This window comes from Vulpes vulpes, chromosome 5 (assembly GCF_048418805.1).
Source record: "Vulpes vulpes isolate BD-2025 chromosome 5, VulVul3, whole genome shotgun sequence".
Classification (NCBI taxonomy): domain Eukaryota; kingdom Metazoa; phylum Chordata; class Mammalia; order Carnivora; family Canidae; genus Vulpes; species Vulpes vulpes.
The window spans coordinates 75,817,046-75,829,764 of record NC_132784.1 but is presented as its reverse complement, the minus strand read 5'-3'; the positions used below and the strand labels follow the sequence as shown (position 1 = coordinate 75,829,764).

Here is a 12,719-nt window from a genome sequence, read left to right as displayed (position 1 = left end):
TGTTCTCATTCATTTGGGGAATATAAATAATAGTGAAAGGGAATATAAGGGAAGGGAGAAGAAGTGTGTGGGAAATACCAGAAAGGGAGACAGAACATAAAAACTCCTAACTCTGGGAAACGAACTAGGGGTGGTGGAAGGGGAGGAGGGCAGGGGGTGTGGGTGAATGGGTGACGGGCACTGAGGGGGGCACTTGACGGGATGAGCACTGGGTGTTATTCTGTAAATTCGCAAATTGAACACCAATAAAAAATAAATTTATTATAAAAAAAAGATCTGTACATAGTCTTTAAAAAGATTATCTCTGAAAAAAAATAAAATAAAAACGAAATAAATAAATAAAAAGATTATCTCTGATGTTGATGCATTCACATAGATAAAGATAAGAAAGACCAAAGGCAGTACCATATCTGGAATAGAAGCTACGATTAAGAGACTTTGGCCCTGGAAACACACGAAGTCATGTTTATTGTCCCAGCTTGGAATTTCAATGGACTTCCACTTGCTCAGTTTTTAATGATGACTAGATCAGTGCTTCTCTAGTTTGTTTGATGATGGGAGTCATTTGGAGAAACTTTTGAAGAGACAAAGTGTCTGTGTTATGAGTTTCCAATTTATTAGGCCATAGTTAAGGGACATTCAAAAATCCATATTTTAATAAGCTCATCTTGTAATTGTTATACATACAGTGGCACATCTGAGCACTTCAATTTGGAAATACTGGGAGTAGATGATACTTGATGTTCTTAGAGCACAGGGGAACTCTGAGTCAATGAAATCCAAGCAGCCGCACCTTTAAATATATGCCCCTGTCTATTCAACTAACTGATGCAAAGGAACTAAATTTGAACTAAATTTAGAAAAGAGTGCAATAAATGAATATTATCCATTTGTAACTTTCCTCCACAACACTCTTTTAGTCATGTCTTTGAACTAAAGTCTTGACTAGCAAGGGATATTCATTCTTTTTGTTTTTTAAAGGCTTTATTTATTTATTCATGAGAGACACAGAGAGAGAGAGAGGCAGAGACACAGGCAGAGGGAGAAGCAGGCAGAGGGAGAAGCAGGTTCCATGCAGGGAGCCCGAAGTGGGACTCAATCCTGAGACTCCAGGATCATGCCCTGGGCCGAAGGCAGGCACTAAACTGCTGAGCCACCCAGGGATCCCCAAGGGATATTCATTTTATTGAACATCTGACATCACTTAGAAAATAAAAACTTACAGATTTATTACTCTCAGAGACTAAGAAGAAGGACATAGTAAATGGTATTTAGATTTCTATCAATGACTTTCTACATTTACTCTTGTTCACAAAAGGTCCTCAGAGTCAGTCCCAATCAGAGGTGCTCAGATGGTCTATTCTTGGTTCCTTGGAAAAAGATCATTTCTTTCATTAGACTCTCCCCAGTTTCAGTAGGGGTGATTCTGGTTTATACCATTTTATTTCATAGACATATGATCACAGCCTTGCCTGCCAACCACTGGAGTTTTATATTTTTTGCAGTTTTTCAACCTTGCTGTTATAAGATGACAGATTGACTTTGTATAAAGCCTTCATTGATTGAAATAAATGGCAACCCTTCTGATTTTCCAGATAGATAAATTAGTCTGTTTCACAGTAGAAAACAAAAATGTATCTCCTTTTATCTTCCAACTAGTGTTTATAATTCTGTCCTTAGGAGTAGCAAAACATTTTTAAACATGGTTTCTTGCAGTGCTCAGTTTAATATGTAAAATATATTCATCGTCCTCCATATGTAATCCCTTTTTTCATTTTAGCATATCCTGGAAATTACAACATTTGTCATATGCCAGAGGCTGTAGAATTTATCATTTTTATAATAACTATTGTGGACATACCTCACTTTGACAGTGTTTCAATATATCCATATCTTTCATAGTGACCAGTTTTGTTCTGAGGTATAATGCAAACTTCATTACTTTATTCAAATCTTCAAAATATGTCTTATTTCACATTCTAGTATTTAAAAATCCACCAGAGAAGTGCACCACAATATAAAGAGAGACAGACAAAGCCTAACTTCCATAAGTCAAGGGTAATGTCAAACATCACATGTACAGAATATAAATTTTCATTTTAACAAAGATTAAGATAACATTTCTCTTTTATGCCTGACAAAAATAGAGCTGCATTAGGTATACCTGAACCTACCCTAGATCAGCTAACCCCCACCTTTTGCAAAGACACATGAGCAAAAACTAAATGCTTGTTGTATAAGCTACAAATATTCCAAAGGCTTGTTTACACAATGTTATTGAGCTGTCTGATCCAAGAATAGCATGATCAAACTGTAGAAGTGGGGATTTGAAGGCCTACTCTTGAGCTAATAACACCTCCAGTATGTTTAGTGTAAGATAACTTGAAAGGAGTAGTATAAAAGGCCAAGCAAGAGAGAATGGATATGAGGGACAGCACATAACCTTGATTATATACATAAGGGACAAATTCTAAATACCTAAATATACATCCAACTTCCCTTTCACTATTTCAACCATGGATAATACACAGGAAAAGAATGACATATTTATTATTCTTGAGTAGGTTCCTTTCCACCCCTCACTTGTTGATAAATTATGAGAAGAAAAAGAATGACATATTTATTATTCTTGAGTAGGTTCCTTTCCATCCCTCACTTGTTGATAAATTATAACAATAAATTATCTTGTTAACAAAAGATAAATAACAGCCAGGTTCAAATGGACTTCTGAAAGGCCTGTCTTTGGGGAAAAACCAAACAGCAAATTTGTCACACTGAGCAGATTTAATTCATTATCAGAGAATGTAGCCTGTATATGCTTCAATAACAGGTTTATTAAAAATATGCACCAGAATTAAGCAAAAGCCCATACAGCTATAGACACTTTTTTTTCAGGACATAACTGCCACCAGATCCACATCAAAACAAGAATCCTGACTTAATCTGCTATTGTCTTTCTTACCTCCTTTTCAATATACTTCAATATTTTTCTGCCTCCCATTATGTTCTAAGTTTCTGAATTTGCAGACAGTACCCATGTCAAAGTCTTTTGGGGAAGGAAAAACTATTGCTGAAATCATCATCAACTATGGCTAATTCCTGTAAATGTATCCTCACCTTAAAACCCAGAATCCTTCAGACCCATAAATAAAGAGAACAAGCCCATGGTTGCCAGAGGGAAGGTAGGTGGAGTGGAGTCAGGCAAAATTGGTGAGGGAAGTGGAAGAACAGGCCTCTGGTTATGGAATGAATAAGTCGCAGGAATAAAAGGCAGCATAGTGAATGTGTTCTATTGGTATTATAGTAGCAGTGCAAGGGGACAGGTGGTAGCTACACTTGTGGTGAGCACAGCAAAACATAGAGATTGGTAGAATTATTATGCTGTAGACCTGAAACTAAAGCAACATTCGGTATCAACTGTAATCCAAAAAAAAATACAGATTTCTGGTGCACAAAGGACAGGTATACTTACTTGAAGTAAATACAATTCAATTTCTTTATGGGGACTGTACTGAAGAGGATGGAGCACCAGAAAATAACAAGTCTGGGCCTCCCATATTTGCAAAATTCATGAACCCATTCTCTGGGCCTTGGTTCCTCTTGTCATGCTCGGGGATGGCCCTAGATGATGTCAGAGGCCCCTTCCAATTCACAAAACTTGAGAATTCTTGTATAAACTGGAAACACCTCAATGCACCGAAGTTGTTCTTGGCCTATGTTCCAGTTTTCAGTGAGTTGCATCTGCTTCTCAAACTAACTTTCTCTGTTTCTCACTAGTATAAGGGACTGCCTGAGTCAAAGTGAGACAAATTTGCATCACACAAATGGTAGAAGAAAAATGTCAAAATATGCCATTTGCATTAAGAGCAGTGAGGATCTACAGAATGTACCCCAGGGACATCTATGTCTTCAGCTGTGTAGCTTCCCTTTTTTAAAAAATATTTTATTGGGATCCCTGGGTGGCGCAGCGGTTTGGCGCCTGCCTTTGGCCCAGGGCGCGATCCTGGAGACCCGGGATCGAGTCCCACATCGGGCTCCCGGTGCATGGAGCCTGCTTCTCCCTCTGCCTGTGTCTCTGCCTCTCTCTCTCTGTCTTTGACTATCATAAATAAATAAAAATTAAAAAAAAAATTTAAAAAAAAATATTTTATTTATTTATTGGGAGGGGGAGGTAAGAGCAGAGGGACAAGCCGGCTCCCCAGTGAGCTGGGAGCCTGATGCAGTGCAGAGCTCAATTCCAGCATCTTGAAATCATGACCTGAGCTAACGTCAGATACTTAACCAACTGAGCCACCCAAGCAACACTCAGCTGTGTGGCTTCTTAAGCTCAGGGTCTTTTACAGAATGGGAGATTTTCCACATTGCACATTTACAAAAAGCATCAATTTGCACATTCATGAAGGATTTTAAAATGAGGTTATTTTAAAATGAGGTCATGGAGTTACATTCAAAGGATTGAAAAGTGGTGTTCATTATCTAATTTGAATTCTAATTCCTGTAATACACCATCATTAGGGTACTAAGAATTAATTACAATAACGACAGTGTGAATAGTGTATTTCATTCACCTGCATTCCATTATTTTACAAGCATTATCTGTTTATGTAAAGGGTTAAAATATACAATAACACTTGCAAATTTGGGGGCATTGCTTGATTCTTCTATTGCAATGGACACCAGTAAAAAATGGAGTGCTTAAGACCTCTCTGTCTTTGTAAGAGGTGTCTCAGTCAAAAATCTGTTCCTAAAGCAAGGCATAACTGTCAGACCACGCAGTCTTTATAGTGTGCCCTGATAATAGTGTTATATGTCCACTATGTCTGGGATCATGATGGACAGAATGTTCCAAAATGCCAGACATAAGTTCCAGAATGTTAAAGCTGGCAGGGACATGGAGGTCATGTGATTCGTCCCCTTTACATAGGTTCAGAAAAATAAAGTAACAGAAAGAAGGTGGTTAAGGGCCCTCTCTCTTCAAGTCTTGCAACTTTTGATGACAACACACCACCTCTCTGTACCTGCCATATTTGCTGACATTAGGATGCTGTGGATAGAAGGTGATCCAGCGGATGGAACCCCAGGGACTTCATTTCCCTTCAAACCGTGCATCCCGACACCACATTTTCCTCATGGCATTCTTCATGTCTGTGTTTCTCAATGTGTAGATGAGAGGGTTGAACATGGGAGCAATCATGGTATAAAATAGGGCAAACACTTTGTCATTACTGACGGAATCAGCCATGGGGACATATGTGAAGATGAGAGGCAAGAAGAACATGAACACAACAGTGATATGTGAGCCACAGGTAGAAAGGGCTTTGCGGCAGCCATGGGATGAGTAGGTCCTCAGGGTAGACAGGATGATGATGTAAGAAATTACCAAGGCAACAAAGGTCAAAATGGACAGCACTCCTGTGGTAGTAATGATCACAATAACCAACAAGCTAGTATCCATGCAGGCCAGCTTCAGCAAGGGGAAAACATCACAGAAATAGTGGTCTATCTGATTGGGGCCACAGAAGGGAAGTTCAATAATAATCAATACTTGCATGATTGAATGGGTAAATGCTCCGAGAATTGAGGCCATTACAAGGACATAGCACACCTGTCTGCTCATGATGACCATATAGTGAAGGGGTCTGCAGATGGCTGCATATCGGTCATAGGCCATGGCCACCAAGATGAAGATCTCAGTGGCACCAAAGAAATGGGCATAAAACATCTGGGCCATGCAGCCATTGTAGGAGATGGTCTTCTGCTGGGCCAGTAGGTCTGTGATCAGTTTGGGGGCCACTGTGGAAGTGAAGCAGACATCCATGAAAGATAGGTAGCTCAAGAAAAAGTACATGGGCTGTTCACGGAGGCGGCTGTCCCTGATTGTGAGGAGAATGAGCAAGTTTCCTAAGAGAATTGCAATGTAGCAAAGTACGAACAGCACAAAGCAGGCGGCCTTCACATCTTCATCACTAAAAAGTCCCAAGAGAATAAATTCTGTGATGTTTTCATGTCCCATTGCTTCTGTGGGTCTGATTATGTAGAGGGGAAAGTTAACATACTGGAAACACCCAACTTTTTAAAATTATTGATTTATTTTAAAAGTCATTCATTTATTTGATAAATATATGTTGATTGTTTATTATGATGCAAACACCAAAATTAATGCTAAGGGTGCAGCAGTATACAAAATACATACAATCTATCAACAAGTAGATATAGTTCATTAGAGTAGCCATAGCTAATAATAATAGCAGAAATAATTAATTGAAAATATAATAAATCCCAAAGTCTCATGCCTACTATGAACAACAGGACGAATAATTAGAAGATGAAATGTTCTTTTTTAGGTTAATTTTGAGGTGTGATTTCAGTAGTATACCTTAAGAGTAATTTTTGAATCTCTGTTATGTATAAACAATATTGAGGTTATCTCTTCTTCAAGGGCAGTCTTATCATTCTCAGTCCTTCCCAGGAACTAAAGCTGTGCTGAACCTTGAAAGTTCAGTAGCATCATTAATCATTAGTGAGTTCGTCATTTTAAATATTAGAACTCTAAATGACAATTTAATAAAGTGTCTTTTACACCTTTCTGTGAACATTGAGCAAAGATCAGATCATTGGGGAAGAGTTGCTCCACTGTATGAGGTTCCAGTATATTTGTGGCTTCCTGGAATTGACCTCATTTCCTAGTTCACTTTTCGTTCTAACCTGGAGTTTTAATCCCTTACTCCCACTTTCTTTCACTTTCCAATAAGACAGCACCCCTGCAGGGTCAAATTGCATCAGGAGATCCTTTTTCACTAGATCTGTTTTAAAACCTTGTATTTCATTTAATTTAACCACTTTCTTTCCTTAACAGGCTCATGGGCCCCAGTCCTGAAATATTTTTAAAAAATAACATATTGCTTTGGTGCAAAATATTAAACTATATCTCTTACTTCCTTTTGGCAAAAAATGTATCACAAAACTGCTAATCTCAATGTCCAGCTCTATAAAACATAAATGCTACAGACTGATTAACAGGTGTCAGCCAGTTTTTGAAGGGCTATAGCAACATTTGATCAATACTTTTTACTTTTAGAAAAATGTACATTTGGCATACAAAGAGATTTTTAATAGGATTTGATGGAGTTTGTGGACTTTCAGTTTAAATTCCATCCATGAACCACAAATTAACAACCTGTGGTCTAATTTCTTGAAAAAAACCTCTGAAAAATATCACGTAAATAAAAACAGTTGCAATGACTCTGGGCTATGGTGTTATTTGTTTAAAATAAACAGTTCAATGTTACTTTATCTGTGACTTATCTATTCTGTCCTTTTTTAAAAGATTTTATTTATTTATCCATGAGAGACACAGAGGGAGAGGCAGAGACATAGGCAGAGGGAGAAGCAGGCTCCATGCAGGAAGCCTGAGGTGGGATTTGATCCCGGGACTCCAGGAACACGCCCTTAGTCAAAGGCAGACGCTCAACCGCTAAGCCACCCAGGCGACCCTATTCTGTCCTTAAAAACAGAATTCCCTCATTGAATATAGAATTGTATTATAAGATTAAAAATATTGTAAAGAATTAAAAGATTGTACCATGTTTATGGCTAAGCAGGATCAACATAAGAAAGATGTCAATTCTTCCCAATTAATACATTCAATAATTAAAACAAAAATTCTGATATTTTTCATCAAAATCTGATTCTAAAATTTAGAAAGAATAGCCAGAGTATTAATCTAACTTTTTGAAAGGAAGATCAAAGAGGATAGACATATCTTTCAGAATTGAAATATACTATAAAGCTATGTTGGTAAATTGAACACCAATAAAAATTAATTGAAAAAAAAAAAAAGATTCTAACTTAAAAAAAAAAAAAAAAAGCTATAGCAATTAAAAAGTTGGAGGTAGAGGCATCTGGGTGGTTCAGTCGGTTAAGTGTCCAACTCTTGTGATCTTAAGGTCATGAGATCAACCCCCAAGTTTGGCTCCACACTCAACACAGGGTCTGCTTGAGATTCTCTCTCCCTCTGTGTCTGCCCCTCTTGCTGTGTTCTCTTTCTGTATCAAGAATAAATAAATAAATATTTTTTAAAACGTTGTAGGTAAAGACAGATTGCTGGACTTGAAGATAGTCAATAAATAAATACATAAAAATATATAAAAATAATAAATAAATACATATATATTGGAATTTGTTCCATATTTTTAAAATTTTATTTATTTATTCATGAAAGGCAGAGAGAGAGAGAGAGAGGCAGAGACACAGGCAGAGGGAGAAGCAGTTCCCATCCAGGGAGCCTGATGCAGGACTCAATCCTAGGTCTCCAGGATCACGCCCTGGGTGGAAGGCAGGCGCTAAACACTGCGCCACCCAGGGATCCCAATTTGTTCCATATTTAAGTTGAAATTTCAAATTGATTTAAACTCCAGGAAATCAAATTGATTTGAATTTTAATAACTGAGGACTTTAAATCTCTCTCTGAAAAAAAATCACTCATAAGGCACAATTCTAATCCAGATGGTCAAAAAATGCAAATGTATCCAAAAAAAGTAAGAAAAAAATTGAGAATATTTAGAATGGGTTTATATCTTATGTAGGAACATTTTTAAAGCAAAGAACATAAAACAAATTCATAAAAATATAAAATCTATTTTAAAATCTTCCATATGACAAAACTTCATACGAACCAAATATTTTTAAAAGCAGCAAATGGGAATAAATATTTATAAATCCTGTGAATCGATCACATAAAGATAAGTAGCCCAATTTTCTAAAAAAGCAACATTTTGGGAGGCAATACATAGAAAGGAAATCACAACTGCCCAAAAATATATAAAAATATTCAACCTCACTGGAATTAGGGAGATGCAGGAATGAGATATTATATTCTCACTCATCGACTTCATAAAACTAAAATTTTAAAAGGTATTCATTAAAATTTTTTATGAGTGACCCAGCAAAACTACCCAAGAAACTATACAAAAGGATATTCTTCACAGACTCATTCAAATTTGGAAAATAGAATTGATCTAAAACCTGAAAATAGAATAGAAATAAGGGGTAGCATGTTCTCATTATGGAAAATTATGCAATTGTTTGATGATACCTAGGAGACATCTAACATGATACCAATCACTAAGACGTACTTTCGTGTGGAAAACACAAAAATAATCAGAGTATGATAATGTGCATGCTAAAAAAAAAAAAAAAGAACACAGTCACAGAATGCCATTTAGTTTCTGTGAGAACCTCTGTACTTATAAATTAATAGAAAAAATGTGGAAGGAAAGATTTAATTCTCAGAAATAAAGGTGATGGCCAAAAGGGATTTTAGTGTTATACAATTTTTTAATTTCTTTATTAAAGAGATTATATTTCATTATTACTTCTGTACTTAAAGTTAATTTCAAATTCATCGTTTTATAATATGGTTTAAGAAGAACACAACACATAACGAATGAAATAGAGCAGAATAAAAAATAATTCAGTAAACTCAAATAACTTATCACTAATTACTACATTGTTTCCTCAAAGACTTTAGCATGTTTAGACATAGATGCTCTTCCTCAAGCATCATATGTCATCAATTGTCATTTTAAAATGTAAATATATTGGGCAGCCTGGGTGGCTCAGTGGTTTAATGATGCCTTCAACCCAGGGCATGATCCTGGAGACCCAGGATCGAGTCCCACGTCAGGCTTCCCTGCATGGAGCCTGCTTCTTCCTCTGCCTGTGTCTCTGCCTCTCTCTCTCTCTCATAAATAAAAAAAAATCTTTAAAAAATAAAAAATAAAAATAAAAATGTAAATATAACTATACTGACACAAAGGTACCCAATTTCCACACTCTTTCATGAGGAGATATTTGATATAAGGAAACAGGAAACACATTAATATCTGCATCTACCTTCGCACTAATATCTGTATGTCTTTTACACCTATATCTGGATTTGGTCTTTATATCAGTGCTAGCACATCTAGTTATACTCTTGCAATCCTAATAGGATTTAAAGAAATTTCAAGGTGATTTATCAAATCTCTAGCTCTTATTTTTGAGAACACAAGCTCATAATTTGCTCTTTTCATGGTTCCTTGTTTTGCTGAACTAACTTTATTTTTTTAAGATTTTATTTATTTATTTATTTATTTATTTATTTATTTATTTATGATAGACATAGAGAGAGAGAGAGGCAGAGACACAGGCAGAGGGAGAAGCAGGCTCCATGCACCGGGACCCCGACGTGGGACCCGATCACGGTGTTCCAGGATCTCGCCCTGGGCCAAAGGCCTGCGCTAAACCGCTGAGCCACCCAGGGATCCCCTGCTGAACTAACTTTAGCTCTTATTTTAGTTTTAACAGAAGGAAGCAGAAAATCTGCAACAGAGATTGATAAATAATCAAAATGTGCTACGTAAAATGTTAACAGCCTCTGATAGGTATGGACTTGTTTGGAATGTCACCATACTTAAAACTTCTGATTACCTAAAATTTTCATCTCTGCTGAAACATGTTCATGAAGAAAATCTACACCAGTCAGCACCCTAAAAGGGACAGTCAGGACATTGATGTTTGCTCTGCCTTACTACAACCTCTAAAAAGGCATTTAAAGGGGAGGAAAATACCCAACCCCTGATGTTCAGGATCATCTTGGTGTCCTTAGTCTCATAGAAAATATTTAATAGGGCACAAGACTGAATGGCTAATCTTCAGTTCCTAAAAAAAATTGGCGATTTTATTTTCAAAGGAGGCAGGTCATCCTGGTGGAAGAGAGTGCTGGAATTTGGCTGAATGCATTCCAGTATATGGTCCACTAAATTTAAATAATCTTAAGCAAGTTACAAAGCCTCTGAGCATTGTTTTTTTTTTTTTCAACTGCAAAACAGTGATAATAATAAGACCAACCACATAGGATTATTGGGAAAATCAGATTAAAATATTCCTATAAAACATTTAGGTATAGGGAACCCTGGGTGGCTTAGGGGTTTAGCACCTGCCGTCAGCCCAGGGCATGATCCTGGAGACCCGGAATCGAGTCTCACATTGGGCTCCCTGCGTAGAACCTGCTTCTTCCTCTGCCTGTGTCGCTGTCTCTCTGTGTGTAACTCTCATGAATAAATAAAATCTTAAAAAAAAAAATTAGGTGCAGATATGTGCATTTAATACATCATGAAAATTAGCTAAGTATTAACTCATTATAAACTCATTATAATTTACAAATGTCTAATATTCTATAAATGCTTCACCATTCATAGGACAAGGGGGGCTCTGGGAATAGTGAGTTTAACATGCCACTGAATATAAATTTCTACAGAAGTCATAAAGTATTTTGACAATTCACCACTATCGAAAATACCAGACTAATGACCAAGACTTGGGGTAGGTAATAGGATTTCCCCTTTCATAGATGGGAGAACTAAAACCAAAGTAAAAATTTATTCATGAAGACCTCCAATACCCTGCAAAATATAGTCTTTCTCTTACTGTTTAGAGTAAGTGAATCAAACACTTCAAACAAACAATTATTTCATGCCACTATTTTACTTAGGTCATTTTGTAGTTTTCTGCAGGTTTTTGAAATTTTAATATATATCTAATCTATCATTGTTAAATGAATAGTCGTCAATTACATAAATTAAACTTCTCTAACTGTGAACATTGAATTTTTCTTCCATACTATCCCTCTTCATTTCAAATACAGGGATTATTGTTCAGTAGAACAGACCTATGGCATAGTGAGGCAAGAAATAGAGGTTCTTGTCCTGATGTGCTACTTCCTGGACCGTGTGATTTAGGAAAAAGTTTCTCAGATTCTTTGGGTACCTATTTCTCCTTCAGAAAATTAGGAATTACACTTTTTGTGGATCCTTCCAGCTGCAAAGAACTAATTTTTTTAATCAAGTGATTTACTGACTCATTTACCAGCTTCTCAAAATTATCAATTAATTTTCAATCATTTTCCTACTATCTTTATGCACTTTATCATCTATTTTATTCAATTATTTGTTTTTTCTCAAACTTTTATGGTATTTTTTTTTATCATTGCTTTCCTATCTAAAGTAGAGTACACAACAGTTCACAATTTCTCTTAGCCTCCTGAGCTGGCAGCTAAACATTCTCAAGTTTGAAATCAGGATTTCAAAATAGTATTCCCACTTTTCATTTTTTATTACACAGACATTTTAAAGTTGTTTTGTCACCTATTAAAATGCTAAATTGTTACATGAATTAGAAGCCTAAAAGATTATAAAAGAAATCATTATCAAGGAGATATATTTCTATAATATGATTCATGCAAAAAATTACCTTAGAAAACAAGTGGATAAGGATAGATGATGATTCTATAGCTGCTCAGAGAGATAACACAGACTCAGGCATGCAAAAATAGAAAAGGTAAGAATAAAGAAAAGATAGAAAAGAAAAAACAATAAGAACTCACATTTTTAGTATCAGCCGATTCCAGTTAATATTTAAAGGAATATCATTGTCTTCTTGAACTCATGACAATAAATGAAAAAAAAATCTTCAAAATCAAAAGAATGAATAGATCTATTAGGACAAAAAAGTAATGAAAAAAGTCTCACACTTGGTAAGTAGTTTTCAAATTATATTTAAAATGTAATAAATCACTGAATTCTATTCATGTCAGTAATACTACATTATATGTTAACTAACTGGAATTTAAATAAAAACTTGAAACTACAAAATATATCTTAAAAACTAACTATCTATAC

General features: G+C 35.9%; 1 protein-coding gene across 1 annotated transcript; it reads right to left on the bottom strand.

Annotated features, from left to right (window-relative positions):
* Positions 1-5,086: 5,086 nt before the first annotated feature.
* Positions 5,087-6,013, bottom strand: LOC112912535 (olfactory receptor 4P4-like). The gene has a single exon (XM_025989220.2). The coding sequence runs from the start codon at positions 6,011-6,013 to the stop codon at positions 5,087-5,089; it is 927 nt and encodes a 308-aa protein (XP_025845005.2).
* Between the last annotated feature and the right edge of the window lie 6,706 nt (positions 6,014-12,719).